At 39.3% G+C, this 15,662-nt stretch overlaps 1 protein-coding gene across 1 annotated transcript; it reads left to right on the top strand.

Moving 5' to 3' along the window:
• Positions 1–726: 726 nt before the first annotated feature.
• LOC113344469 (cation/H(+) antiporter 18-like) lies at positions 727–4,443 on the top strand. The gene is made up of 4 exons (XM_026588440.1): positions 727–887; positions 1,555–1,782; positions 1,907–2,908; positions 3,070–4,443. Exons 2-4 carry the CDS (start codon positions 1,585–1,587, stop codon positions 4,252–4,254), a joined length of 2,385 nt encoding a protein of 794 aa, XP_026444225.1. The 5' UTR covers positions 727–887; positions 1,555–1,584; the 3' UTR covers positions 4,255–4,443.
• The last annotated feature ends 11,219 nt before the right edge of the window (positions 4,444–15,662 follow it).

Below are 15,662 nucleotides of genomic sequence, written 5' to 3'. Positions count from 1 at the left end.
CCAAATATTAGGGTACAAACATGTTCACAAATCACAATCCATGTGACGGAGAATCTACATGTATGACACTTGGAGTACCTTATGCAGGGGAATGAAGACTAAAGAAATCTTTATCAGCATCCTTGTTCACACTCTGTTAAAGGAAAGCTGGCAAAGGAGGAGCATAGTACTGTGGGATGAGTTCAGCAAACCCAGGAGGAAAGTGTTAGATACACCCTATGTTGGATAATTTTCTCTCTATTTTCATTCCACAAATCGTTTTGGAGGGTGGGAGTGGGTTCCACGGAATTAAAAGTCATAGATTGTTTGCACATTAAATTAAGTTGTAGGATAAATTACTATCATTATTTTTTCGTTGCTTTTTTTTTCTCTTATAAGCCATCCACATATTCTAAACTTGCTGTTCCGTTTTCCCAGCGAATGCATTCATACCTAGACGCCGGTCGTATCTAGTTTGCTGATTAAAAATAAAAAACAAGTGTTCCCAAAAAATGAAGGTTTGATGCATCGTCACGGTCAGGATTGTAACTCGGGAACTAAGATTAAAAGTCACAGTTTGTTTGCAGAGAAGACTTTTTTCATTTTTCCTCTTTTTTATTTTAGTCGGGATTCACGTTCGCCAGAGAAGACTGTAATGGCCTAATGGGAGATTTTATTAATCTTATTTTTCTTATCCGATCCAACGAAATGCCTTTTATAAATGGTGTTAGATTCTCTTGAATCTTTACACACAAAAAGGAAAAGACATTGAGTTTGGTTTTCAAACACTGCTAGAAGTCCTAGCTCCCATAAAAGGTGACTCTTCAGACACTCTGTAGGTTCTTCTTATATACATTTTCTTCTGTTTATCGGATTTCGGTCGAAGGCATCAGACACTCCATTTTAAGGTAACATTCTTGCTTCATCAATCTTTAAATATGTTGTATTACTGAAATATGAATCGTCTCTTCTTTATAATCTTTGGTTGCCATGCTTTCTTTTTAATACTAATGCTTTTGTTGTTACTGCAAATGGTGATAATTGTTCTTGTGCAATTTTCTAGTTGCAATGCTTTCTCTTTTAATGCAAGATACAAATAAAACTTCGGGAAAGTTATATTTTGAGCTGAAAATGTGAGATCTGACGCATAAAATAGTTTCATCGGTGCATTCAGTTTTTAGGTCGTACTCTTTGTTTGAAACAATGAATGAATTAGGCAAGAAAAAAACTTGGTTCTTAATTTTGTTTCGAGGATGAACATGATGAACCATCAGTCATGACGCAAAAAATGGAATTTGCTAGTGCTAAAGTTGACTTGTTGTGATAGCCAGATGGCAAATTAAATTTAAGAAAAAAATAAAAAATGTTGAAGCATAAATTTTGATAAATGATGAAAGTGGCAATATAAAATGGGCAAAAGATTTCAAAACCATGTCTTGAACACGAAAGTAAAATGGGGTTTACTGTAGAAGATTAGTGTGTATATATGTAGCGGAAAAATGAACCTTTAATTACATTCATACTTTATATTTGAGTTGCCATTTAATACGTGGTGCTTTCTGGTGAATGATCTAGGCGCAAGTGATCTGAAATTATAGTGATTGAATGGCGTCTAATGCTACCAAACCTGTTTGTCCGCCTCCAATGAAGGCAACATCTAATGGAGCTTTCCAAGGGGACAGTCCGCTAGATTTTGCGGTTCCTCTTCTCATCATGCAGATATGCCTTGTGCTTGTTCTTACTCGGTTTATTGCTTATCTTTTAAGGCCCCTAAAGCAGCCTCGTGTGGTTGCTGAGATCATTGTAAGTTCTTTTACTGCTATATTTCTTTTCAATTTGTTTTTTTTTTCTCATCTTGTTATATGTATGTATAAGTTGTCATCATTCTTCAAGCTTGCTTAAGCTGTTATTTCCATGAACCTTGTAGGGTGGTATATTGCTCGGGCCTTCAGCTCTAGGTCGTAATAAGACATACCTGGATGCAGTTTTTCCTAAACGAAGCCTTACAGTGTTAGATACTTTAGCCAACATCGGTCTCATCTTCTTTATGTTCTTAGTTGGTTTAGAAATGGACCCAAAATCTCTGTCTCGGACTGGAAAACGAATTCTCAGTATATCTCTTGCTGGAATTTCGGTACCATTTGCTTTAGGAATTGGAACATCATTTGTCCTTAAGAATACAATATCAAAAGACGTTGACGGTCTACCGTTTTTCATATTTATGGGCGTAGCCTTTTCAATTACTGCCTTCCCTGTCTTAGCCCGTATTCTAGCGGAGCTCAAACTCCTCACGACGGATGTAGGTAGGATGGCTATGTCAGCTGCTGCAGTTGACGACGTGACTGCCTGGATCCTACTTGCCCTTGCTGTTGCTCTTTCTAGCTCAGGTCACTCCCCGATTGTGGCACTTTGGGTTCTTTTCTGTGGCTGTGGATTTGTTGCAGGAGCAATTGTCATATTCCGACCACTCTTTGCATGGATGGCTAAACGTACCCATGAAGGTGAACCTGTTGGAGAAACTTACATTTGTGCCACCTTGGGCGCTGTTCTTGCAGCTGCATTTTTGACCGACGTTATTGGCATCCATGCTCTCTTTGGTGCGTTTGTCCTTGGAATTCTTGTGCCAAAAGAAGGGCCATTAGGTGTCTCTCTAGTTGAAAAGGTTGAAGATTTGGTATCTGGCCTTTTCCTTCCGTTGTATTTTGCTTCAAGTGGTTTGAAAACTAATGTGGCCACTATTCAAGGGATTCAATCTTGGGGTCTTCTTGTCTTGGTTATATTCACAGCTTGTTTTGGGAAGCTTGTTGGTGTTATTGGGGTTTCCCGTGCTTGTAAGGTCCCTTGGCGTGAATCTATTACTTTGGGCGTTCTCATGAACAGTAAAGGTTTGGTGGAACTCATCGTCCTTAACATTGGCAAAGACCGAAAGGTAAAGCCATCCATATTCTCTCTAGCTAGTCAGTTGTGCATGCAGTATATGTTAAGAACTAGTTAACAGTTTTTCCTTGTTTGCCAAATCATGAATTCTTCTCGGACTTTACCAGCATTTGTTTTATTGTTGGTAAGTAATATGTCGAACTTTTGTTGCAGGTGTTGAATGATCAAACTTTTGCCATCATGGTTCTGATGGCTCTGTTCACAACCTTCATCACAACACCTATCGTTATGATTATATATAAACCATCGAAAAGGGCAGGCCTGATGGGAGATGACTACAAGAATAGAACGATAGAGACCATAGACGTCAGTACCCAGCTTCGGATCTTGGCATGCTTCCATAGTACAAAGAATATCCCTACAATGATAAATCTCATTGAGGCGTCTCGTGGCAGTGGAAGACAGGAAGGTTTATGTGTTTATGCATTGCACTTAACAGAACTCTCTGAGAGATCGTCTGCAATTCTCATGGTACACAAGGCACGGCAAAATGGATTACCATTTTGGAATAAAGGGAGGAAAGACTCAGACCACATTGTCGTCGCCTTTGATACTTTCCATCAGTTGAGTCATGTCTCTATCAGACCAATGACATCCATCTCTGGTCTGTCGAATATGCACGAGGATATCTGTGCTAGTGCCGAAAGTAAGAAAGCAGCAATGATTATCCTCCCATTTCACAAGCACCAAAGAGTAGATGGGGCCCTGGAAAATACACGTACAGATTTTCGGTGGGTAAATCACAAGGTTCTCCAAAATGCACCGTGCTCTGTAGGTATCCTTGTCGACCGTAGCCTTGGTGGGGCCTCTCAAGTGTCTGCAAGTAATGTTTCTTCTTCCATTACTGTTATATTCTTTGGGGGCCGTGACGACCGTGAAGCGCTTGCTTATGGTGTTCGCATGGCTGAGCATCCAGGTATCAAATTAACAGTCATCCACATCACAATGCAGCTTGAATCCGGTGGAGAGATTGCTGTGATTGAAATGAACGAGGGAAGTAATACTGAAAGTCGCTTACTCGATGAGAAAGTCCTAACTGAGTTCGAAATGCAGATACCCCAGAACCCTTCCCTAAAATACGAGAAGAGATTGCTTAGAAATTCTGCGGAAGTTGTGGCTGTTGTTCAAGAATTCAGTAAATGCAGTCTATATTTAGTTGGTCGCATGCAAACTGGTGTTGTGCAACCTCTTCTAAGCGGAAGTGGGGATTGTCCAGAACTTGGTACGATAGGAAGTTTATTAGTTTCACCAGATCTTTCCACAACAGCTTCCGTTTTGGTTGTTCAACAGTATTACAACCAGCCACCTTCAGATTTAGCTGTTGTTTCAGAAGATTAAGACTGCAAAGTAGATATAATTCGAATGATTGTTGAAACAATATAGTTGCATATACCTTTGTATTTATTTCTTTTTCGAATTACAATACGTCTTTGAACACTATGGTTCTTTGACTATTTTTCCTGTTTTTGTATCTTGCCGATAAATGTAGACCTCCTTTTGGAGATAATAATAATATTGTCCAACATTATTTTTTGTTGAACCTTATAAGCTACTGGACATGGTATAGCAGAGCTTTAATGGTAAAGTTGAGTACTAGGTAGTAATATATTTACACATGCATAGTGGTTTGCGGAATTTGGTGTAAAAATCTAGTGTATAACAATTTCGTATACCCAGTAGCTCATTGGATAACCTTAATATATACCAGTTGGTAGACAAATACATTATTCTAGCCAAATATTGGAGAGATGAATTAAAAGTTTGGCAGCATTTCTTCCTAGTTTGATAGGTCTTGATTTTTTTCTTTTATGAAGACAGTGCTCTTTAATATCCTAAAGTAATACTATAATCCTATCCGGTCCGCGAGTTATAACCCCAGAGGTGTCACCATCCTTCCACAAAAAACCCATGAAGATAAAAGTAACACAAAAATCCCATCAAAACAAAATTAACACAAAAATCCCAAATTTGATGAAACCAACATTTAAATTTGGGATTTTTGTATCAAATTTTTAAAATTTGAAATTTTTGTATCAATTTTGTTTACGATGGAGTTTTAATGGATCCCAACATTTGAATGGGATTTTTATACCACAAGTTTGGTCATTTTTATGACTAGTTTTGAATCCTATATATCAAAAATGCATTCTCAAACAAGAAAAAAAAGGTAAGATTTCAGTTGATGCTACTAATTCGTCATCATCGTCACTGGTAATACCTTACCTAGTAGGACGGATTCCTACTCGTCGCCCGCCCTATGAATGGGAGTCTTGGCCGCACCCATTAAGAATTAAGCATATCTATACGTCTCCTTGACAGTTTCTATTTCGTTTGAGGTGAGACCCTACCAACTCAATCCTAAACCCATTAGCCACCTTGCGACCAATTATCAGACCCTCTTAATTGCCAACTAGAGGTATCGTACTCATTGTTGGGAAAATTAGCACCCCGAATGCAGCGGAATCACAGGATCACAAAGGATAATTGGTGATTTGAAACCAAACGTGGGAGAAGAAAATAAATAAACACAACCGCAACACAAGATATACGTGGTTCACCTTTACAGGCTACATCCACAGCCAACACCACCAGAAAAACTTCCATTAAATCAAAGACCATTACGTGCTCTTTACGCAACCCAAGACAATACCAAAGAGTTAACAAGACATACCCGAGAACCATTGAAGAAACCATAGAAACCAACTCTCTATCCATTCTTCAAACCAGCCTCATGTCTTCTCTTCTACACCGTCTTCACAGTTGCTAGTAACAGAGGAGAAACATGGAAACACTAGAAACTTGGTTTAGGACAAAACCTCAAACCCTAAACACTATAACACCAAAATCCTCTCTCTACAAGTTTTTCTCTTACACCGATATTGACCTTCACGGTAGCGCACGATCCTCCCTAACAAAGAGACCAAAATCCTAAGCACAAGGATTTACCACTCTTCTAGGTTGGATTATCTCTACACCTCTAATTCTAATCCTTTATATAGAGAACACAAACTTAGCCCTTAAGAAACCTTAACTTTAGGAACAAGGTTTCCTAACTTGGTTCTTAAGCTCCTAAACTTTAGGAATAAGTTTTCTCAAGATAGAGTTTAACCCAAAGTCAAACCCTTGACCACCGGCTAAACCTACAATTCTCCACCTCGGATCATGCTTTTAAGCATGAGACGATCAAACAAACAATCACCTCCATCCGGTCATACTATCTCTATATACCGAAAGAATTACGTTTGAAGCTCAAACCCGAACTTCCATTTTCATAGAACCATCTCTTTGACCAAAACACCATGACGTTGATAAAAGTCTTCAAACCATCTTCTTTATGAAGAACACCTATGAAATTGGCCATGTCTCACAAACACCATGAAAATCTTTAATCACCATCAACGAATCCTAGCACAGACTCCATCATTGATCGCCAAGAGAACCATCCAGAAGAATCACCATTAGCTCCACCTAACCAGTAAGCTAATTACAGATTGAGCTCTAATCCAGAAAGGAAGAATTAAATTCAATATCATACTCCAGCACATGTCATGATTACCGTGTATCTGAAACAACCCATCATATTTTTTTCACTGTGATTAACATGCTTTATCCTTTAAGCGATTCACAAAGCCATCACCATCTGACATACTTTTACCAGCATCACGCCCAACATACTCGCTCAAAATATATATCGTGTGAATGCCCATATTGCCGTGGTACATGCTTCCGAGATCGGGCACATTCTTGATATTACATGCAAGCCATCAAGAATACTTTAACATAGACTTAAGAACATAAATCTATAACATCTCGTGCATAACTTCGAAGTGTTTGCTGAATTGTTTCTACATGAGACCTCACAGTCCCATCCTTTCTTCAAACATTGTAACCCATTTTTTTTGTTTTTTTATAGTGTATGGTTACTAACACTCTTCAAGAAGTATATATGTATTTCACCTCATTCATCCTTATTCGGCATCCCATACTACATCATAAAACTGAAACAAAGAACATACACTTCTACCAAGTTGAACCTCTGATTTGTAAACCACATCACAAACCCATCTTTGTGTAAACACCTGTTGAAATATTATCTTCAAAAACGTATCTCTCCACCCGAACAATAAACCATCGTTCAATTCCAGGTTAAATCACACCAGCCCGCCCTTAGCTCTGATACCAATTGTTGGGCAAATTAGCACCCCGAGCGCAACGGAATCACAGGATCACAAAGGGCAATTGGTGATTTGAAACCAAACGTGAGAGAATAATAAGAAATAGAGACAGAAGATAAATAAACACAAACAAAACACAAGATATACGTGGTTCACCTTTACAGGCTACATCCACGGCCAACACCACCGGAAAAACTTCCATTAAATCAAAGACCATTACATGCTCTTTCCGAAACCCAATAAAAGACCAAAAAGTTAACAAGACATACCCGAGAACACCATTGAAGAAACCATAGAAACCAACTCTCTAACCATTCTTCAAACCAGCCTCATGTCTTCTCTTCTACACCGTCTTTACAGCTGCTAGTTGTTAAAATAGTACCACATCGTCTAGGGCAACCTAGGTCCCATGCTTAATAAGCCTTGGGCAATCCTAACCTTGCAAGCCGGTTTTCGAGGTTAGTTAGGCCCGAAGATTCCTAACATGGTATCAGAGCCAGGCCCCTCTCAACACTGCTCGTGTGTCAGTGGTTTTCGTACCACTCAGTATTCCCGCCAGTATGCGTCTGTGGTTTCCGTAACCACTCAAGTGTCCCCGCCAGTGTGCGTCCGTGGCTTCCGTGCCACTCCGTCAGTGTAGTCCTAGTCGTTGAGGGGGGTGGTGGGTTTTGAAAACAACCTACAAACTGACCTGCAAGTGCACAGGGTCAGTTGTAGCTAGTGATGGGAAGAAAGGGTTTGTCCACAGGGACTTGGAGGGGGCTATTGAAGTTTCCTAGATAGTCTGAGCTAGTGACAGGCAGTGAGATAGTGACAGTTACAATGGCAATGAGCCAAAGGCAGTGAAGTAAAGAATGAAGGCACTAGGGTCTTTGAATCCACTTCTTGATCCTAAACTAAGGCAGATCCTAATCAATCATGTTCTTGTTTCATCTCAGGGAAGATTGTAATGGATGATTTATCAACTAATTTTACTAGCATACCCCTAGCATCAGCTGTCTTTCTACAGCACAGCTGATCACAGGTTTGCTTGCACAACCACTTAATCTATCAACTCTAAAGCATTTGGGCTCAATCCTTCTAATGTACTGAATTTTTAACCATTATCACTTACTTACCCCTAGCATCAGCTGTCTTTCTACAGCACAGCTGATCACAGGTTTGCTTGTTCAAATGGCTACTAGCAGTCCTAACTCAGTTGTAGCACTACAAGAACAATGACAAATTACTAACTATCTTAACATAAAATCAAGAGTTTCATCTAAACCCTAGCACATGAAATTAAAACATGATAAACATAATTAACATTTGAAATTGAAATTAACTGACTTCAAAACATGAACTGTAAAGAACTTGGAAGCACTGGCTATTCCAGGCCCCTTGGATGAAGCTCTGGCTAGCCCAGGCATAACCTCAACAGCACCCTCACAGCTCCTATTTATACAATTCGAATTAGGGTTACACTTTCCCCCAAATTCCCAAAACAGTGATTAGGGTTTTTGAAATTAAAGAAATTGACATGACAATTCTTACCCATACTCCTGCTGCTCTTCTTCCTGCTCCTCTTCATGTCTTCCATGCTGCTACGCTCCAGCTCGAGCTTCCTCTGCCTATCAACCTAGTTCATCGATTTCAAAACCCTAACAGAGAGAGGGAGTGTGAAATCAGTGAAATAGGTAGCATAGGATGATGGGGGAAGGATGGGTTTTGGTTGTATTTGATGTAGTGTGGTTGTAATGGCTGGTAGGGATGATGGCGATGGCAGAAGGTGATGGCAGAGTTGTTCTCTGCAGAGGGAAGAAGGGAGAAGAAGAAGGTGGGTTCGATGGCTAGGGCGTGTTTGTTTTGTGGGATATAAACTTAGGTGCTAGGGTGTTGAGCGAGGATAAGGATTTTTGATGTTTGGCGAATCTCGACCGTGGGATGTGGAGATGAAAGATCAATCTGACGGTGAGATGAAGTGGATCCTGCAGAGACCGTTGGATTATACAATACAACAAAATTAACGACACCAGATGGAGTTAGGTGTTGTAGTGTTAAGCGGAAGTATCGAGATTTGATGCACAGGCAAAGAAGCGACCGTAGGATCTAAATGTGATCTAATATGAAGGCTTGGAATTTAGGCACTATGGTGTTTTGCAGGGACTTCAGATTTTGATGCACGATGAAGAAGCGACCATTGGATGATGAGATGGATCCAATCTAACGGCTGAGAATGGAGGCGGGTATGGATATAGAAAATGGGTTTGGGTAAGGTTTTTGGGCCTTGGGTATGCCAAGCCCATATCTTCTTTAAGAACAATTCTTCCTTCTTGAGCCCATTCCTAGCTTTTTGGTCTTGTGCGCACCATTCTTTGCGGCTTCCTTGCGTAATTTCTTCCGGCTTTTCACTACTATTCAGCTCTTTTCCGCTCCGCAAGTCATCCAGACTTTATTTATTACCTAAAAATGCAAAATTAAGTAAGAAAAATATTTATTCTTGAAAACAAAGAAAATACAGAATATGGGATAAAATGTAGAATTAATGCACAAAAGATGAGTTAAATGCCAACAAAAAGATATAGAAATATGTACTTTTTAGGACTCATCAAATACCCCCAAACCTGAATTTTACTTGTCCTCAAGTAAAACAAAACTAAGGAAATCCTACCTATACCACTGTCGCTGGTCTCTCGAATGCATTTAGCGTATGCACTAAGCCTTTTAAACCACTAAGTGTCCCTAGTGGACGAGTGAAGTCTCGTGAAGGTTTGCTTAGAACGTACCTACAAAGTTCTAGGTCAAAATATAAGCTCAGATTCCATCAAATGTGACATGTGCAAAACAGTTTAAGCTCACAGCAAAATGGAGATGTCAATCTAGCTGTCAAAGGCACAATCCTAGCACTGATAACAAAAAAAGACATGTGATAAGAGTGTAAAGTGTATCTACACATGTGTAAAGAAAGATCTGAAGTTATGACTACTAATCACCAAGAGATAGTTTCTCAGGCTAAGAACCAAGGTCGAAATATAGCTAGCTGTCCGGACTTTACGAGAATTGTGAATGAGTTGGAGGTATTTCACAATTACTCGCGTTGTACATCAATGGCATACACCCTCCTTGCTTATTACAATGAAACAACAAAATGACTATTTACATGACTCTTATTTACATTGACTACTCTCTTTTATTTTTGGAACAAGAGATGATGGAATTGATAAGTACTTGATTTTTTTTTTTTTTTTTTTTTTTACACCCTCCTAAACTAAACATTGTCCTCAATGTTTCAAAAGATAACAAAATTATAATGCAACATATGAAGAGGATCATGCTGAGTAGAGTAAAAGGAGATAGAATACCCGATTTCCGCGAAAGCAAGATTAAAACTCCGTTATTCAAGGTAAAAATCCAACGTATGTCAGCCGAGATCATAGTGGATTAGCAAAAATATGTACAAAAGAAACAAAAGAGTTTTAAAATTTTTTATCTACTGGATTATATACAAAAAATTCACCATACACTAACAATCTAAAGAGTTGAGGATCAACCCAAAAGACAAAGTGTTGAAACATAGACAGTTTCAAAACACTAAAATTGGACTGAAATGGGAGTGAGAGTGAAAAACCAAATGAATCACCCCTAAACCTAAATTGTTCAACAGGTTTACTTTTAAGCACAAAATCTTTTAATTTTAGGGGTTCAGGATTCAAAAGGTCTAACTCATAATGGACTGTTTTCGGGATGGGCAAAGAAATGCATTCCAACTGTGGCTCTTTAAAAGTGTTATATTTTGAAGCAAAATAGTCCAAGAGGACTTGGGAAGCACACAGTTCCAATCCTAGATTAGGAATTTTCAGAAAAATCGGTTTGACAATATGGGTACAAACCAAATCTAGGTTGGGTGGAAGGCCATCAGATTGTGACTTAGGTAGGAGAATAGGTGCGTCATTATTAATCAAATCAAAATCTCCTAAATCATCTACACATGTCACATCATGCTCACAATCATCAAACAAATTGGCAAGATCACAATCAGAGTCATCAACATCATCAACAAATTTATTCTCATGCATCGGCAAATCAGGAGAAATATCACAATGTGACCTAGGTAGAGAATCAGACACATCAAATATATTTTCATGCATATTAGTGTCTACAGAAGATTCAACTATTCCTATGTCATGCTCATCTTCACAGAATAATTGTACGAATCCCATGTCAATATCAAAATCATATGAATTACAATGAGTATTAGAAAAAACAACATTCATGAAGGTCGAGGGCGAGAAGCCATATGTTATTGAACCAACAGGTTCCACAATATTTTCATGTTCTTCTAACATATCATCATAATCATCATCATGGTAGCATGCATATTGGTCCTCATTAAAAGTGGTGGTGTCATTAGTCGATTCATGTTCCTCTAAATTAGGTTCATATTCAACATCATTTACATGAATGGGACTAGACACTTCATTAGGGACAACATACATTTCCTCATGAATTTCCTCCTTTTGTAGGTGAAGCAAAATTTGATCTAAATATGCCTGAATTCGTGATGTAGATCTATCGAAGTTTTGCTCACTGAGTTTGAAAGCTTCTGTGGTGGAGTCTAAATTCATGGGAGTACAAAATTCTTCATGTTCAAATTGTGGTGATTGGTACATGTGTGCATGGTCATTAGGGTTTATAAAAGATTGATCGCAACCCTCAAAGGATTGATTATGGTCCCAATGACTACCATTCTCACAATTTATGGGCATTTCATACCTTGGATTTTCTCTAGATTGCCTAAAATTATGCAAAATATGACAATTCTCAACAGGGTGGTCTAAACTACCACATGCGGGACATGCATAGATTTCAGGTTGCCTAAGAAAATTAGATGTGACAGATTCCTCATGTGATTGCATTTCTAAAGCTGCGATTCGAGCTTCTAATTGATCCACAAGAGATGATTGTGTGAGGGAGGTATTAGCAAAATGTTCATTTTCACGTTGTGGCGAATGATGCATGTGTGAATAGTCATTAGGGTTCATGTATTGAGGCTTGGGACTTTGAAAATGTCCATAATAATTCCTATGACTATTGACATCATGGTCTATGGGAGGTTCATAACGTGAAGTTTGTCCACACGCAAGTTCTCTAAGGGATTCGTTGTATTCCCCAACTGTAGAAAAAGATCTAGACATGATTGGGCTCAAAGGCTAAGTAAAGAGTTTACAAAGCTCAAAATTTGGTTTTTAAGGGATTGGACTTTTTGGAAAAATTTGGTTTTGGCGGGAGACATTTGGTTTTGATGGGAAAAAGAAAAAATTTTGGTTGTTAATGTGGGAGCAAAATAAAATTTGGTTTTAAAATCTGGGAGCAAGAATTTTTTTTTTTTTTTTAAATTATCCTATCATAAATTAGCACAACCCATAAAAGAAAATAAAAACAACAATAATAATTACAAACCCATAAAAGAAAGAAAAAGAAGAAAAAGAAAAATTATTACAAGCCCAAAATAAAAAATAAAGAAAAACAAAAATTATTACAAGCCCACAAATTAAAAATGGAAGCCCACAGGTTGGGTTCTCTTAATGGGTTTAGGCTTACCTATAAAGCACAGCCCAGCTGCTCAGTTAGGTTGCAAAAGCCCAGTTGGGCTTTGGATCATCCTAAGCTTTGGCTTCAACACTCAAGGCCCAGTTGGGCTTGGTTCAATTTCCTCTCCTTCTGCAGCTTACAGCCCAGTTGGGCTTTTGTTTCTTTATTGCACAGCCCAGCAACAGAAATAGGCGAGCCCAGTTGACAGCTTCAGTTGGCAGCCCAGTTGGCAGCTTCAGTTGGCAGCCCAGTTGGCAGCCCAGTTGGCTAAGCACCAGCAGCAGCAACAGCAACAGCAGGTGGTTCAGTTCAGGGCTTGCAGGCAGGGCAGCAGCAACAAGGGTTAAGTTCTTACAACCCAGCAGCTAGGCAAAAGCAAGAGCAATAACAAGAGAAAGAAGCAAGACAATGCACTAAAGAGGTAAGACAATGCCTAACAGGAAGTGCAAGAACAGGGACTATGCTTACACTAAGTGCACAGAAGCAAGTGAGACTAAGATGCAGTTACACAGTGATGCTTATGCAAATGGATGCAGTGCAAGAAGATATGCAAGAATATAAGATGACAAGTATGCCAAGATGTTGTAAGATGCAATGCAGATGGCACAAGCTTCAGATGACAAATAAGAAAGTTACAGGACAATGGCTTCACTAAAATCTACAGCATGAGATGCAAGATGAGTTGATAACTGAATATGCAGGACAAAACTAGATGCAAGCTAAAGGTGATGATGCATCCATAAAGGCTAGATGGTGCAGTAAATGAAAGAATGCAAGAATGCAGTTGATCAGTAAATGCATTGAAGATGCAACAGGATGCACAAAGGATGCAACAAAAGGTTAGCAAAGGCTAGCCAGCAACAAGACCTGCAACAGCAAACAAATGCAGAGCAAAAAAAACAACAACAGCGCCGCTAACCGAGTCCCCGGCAGCGGCGCCAAAAACTTGGTGGGTTTTGAAAACAACCTACAAACTGACCTGCAAGTGCACAGGGTCAGTTGTAGCTAGTGATGGGAAGAAAGGGTTTGTCCACAGGGACTTGGAGGGGGATATTGAAGTTTCCTAGATAGTTTGAGCTAGTGACAGGCAGTGAGATAGTGACAGTTACAATGGCAATGAGCCAAAGGCAGTGAAGTAAAGAATGAAGGCACTAGGGTCTTTGAATCCACTTCTTGATCCTAAACTAAGGCAGATCCTAATCAATCATGTTCTTGTTTCATCTCAGGGAAGATTGTAATGGATGATTTATCAACTAATTTTACTAGCATACCCCTAGCATCAGCTGTCTTTCTACAGCACAGCTGATCACAGGTTTGCTTGCACAACCACTTAATCTATCAACTCTAAAGCATTTGGGCTCAATCCTTCTAATGTACTGAATTTTTAACCATTATCACTTACTTACCCCTAGCATCAGCTGTCTTTCTACAGCACAGCTGATCACAGGTTTGCTTGTTCAAATGGCTACTAGCAGTCCTAACTCAGTTGTAGCACTACAAGAACAATGACAAATTACTAACTATCTTAACATAAAATCAAGAGTTTCATCTAAACCCTAGCACATGAAATTAAAACATGATAAACATAATTAACATTTGAAATTGAAATTAACTGACTTCAAAACATGAACTGTAAAGAACTTGGAAGCACTGGCTATTCCAGGCCCCTTGGATGAAGCTCTGGCTAGCCCAGGCATAACCTCAACAGCACCCTCACAGCTCCTATTTATACAATTCGAATTAGGGTTACACTTTCCCCCAAATTCCCAAAACAGTGAATTAGGGTTTTTGAAATTAAAGAAATTGACATGACAATTCTTACCCATACTCCTGCTGCTCTTCTTCATGTTCCTCTTCATGTCTTTCATGCTGCTACGCTCCAGCTCGAGCTTCCTCTGCCTATCAACCTAGTTCATCGATTTCAAAACCCTAACAGAGAGAGGGAGTGTGAAATCAGTGAAATAGGTAGCATAGGATGATGGGGGAAGGATGGGTTTTGGTTGTATTTGATGTAGGGTGGTTGTAATGGCTGGTAGGGATGATGGCGATGGCAGAAGGTGATAGTGATGGCAGAGCTGTTCTCTGCAGAGGGAAGAAGGGAGAAGAAGAAGGTGGGTTCGATGGCTAGGGCGTGTTTGTTTTGTGGGATATAAACTTAGGTGCTAGGGTGTTGAGCGAGGATAAGGATTTTTGATGTTTGGCGAATCTCGACCGTGGGATGTGGAGATGAAAGATCAATCTGACGGTGAGATGAAGTGGATCCTGCAGAGACCGTTGGATTATACAATACAACAAAATTAACGACACCAGATGGAGTTAGGTGTTGTAGTGTTAAGCGGAAGTATCGAGATTTGATGCACAGGCAAAGAAGCGACCGTAGGATCTAAATGTGATCTAATCTGAAGGCTTGGAATTTAGGCACTATGGTGTTTTGCAGGGACTTCAGATTTTGATGCACGATGAAGAAGCGACCATTGGATGATGAGATGGATCCAATCTAACGGCTGAGAATGGAGGCGGGTATGGATATAGAAAATGGGTTTGGGTAAGGGTTTTGGGCCTTGGGTATGCCAAGCCCATATCTTCTTTAAGAACAATTCTTCCTTCTTGAGCCCATTCCTAGCTTTTTGGTCTTGTGCGCACCATTCTTTGCGGCTTCCTTGCGTAATTTCTTCCGGCTTTTCACTACTCTTCAGCTCTTTTCCGCTCCGCAAGTCATCCAGACTTTATTTATTACCTAAAAATGCAAAATTAAGTAAGAAAAATATTTATTCTTGAAAACAAAGAAAATACAGAATATGGGATAAAATGTAGAATTAATGCACAAAAGATGAGTTAAATGCCAACAAAAAGATATAGAAATATGTACTTTTTAGGACTCATCAGGGGGGGGGGGTGGTGTTGTTAAAATAGTACCACATCGCCTAGGGCAACCAAGGTCCCATGATTAATAAGCCTTGGGAAATCCTAACCTTGCAAGCCGGTTTTTGTGGTTAGTTA

The sequence above is a fragment of the Papaver somniferum genome, unplaced genomic scaffold, assembly GCF_003573695.1.
Source record: "Papaver somniferum cultivar HN1 unplaced genomic scaffold, ASM357369v1 unplaced-scaffold_76, whole genome shotgun sequence".
NCBI classification, from domain to species: Eukaryota; Viridiplantae; Streptophyta; class Magnoliopsida; order Ranunculales; family Papaveraceae; genus Papaver; species Papaver somniferum.
Note: the sequence above shows the minus strand (reverse complement) of the source record. Positions and strands in the feature narration are given on the sequence as shown.

What these genes read in the sequence shown, in the direction of transcription:
- LOC113344469 (XM_026588440.1), top strand. Translation starts at nt 1,585, where the DNA reads ATGGCGTCTAATGCTACCAAACCTGTTTGTCCGCCTCCAATGAAGGCA. An exon ending in GTGTGGTTGCTGAGATCATT is followed by an intron (nt 1,783 to 1,906) that starts GTAAGTTCTTTT and finishes TGAACCTTGTAG; the next exon opens with GGTGGTATATTGCTCGGGCC. An exon ending in ACATTGGCAAAGACCGAAAG is followed by an intron (nt 2,909 to 3,069) that starts GTAAAGCCATCC and finishes CTTTTGTTGCAG; the next exon opens with GTGTTGAATGATCAAACTTT.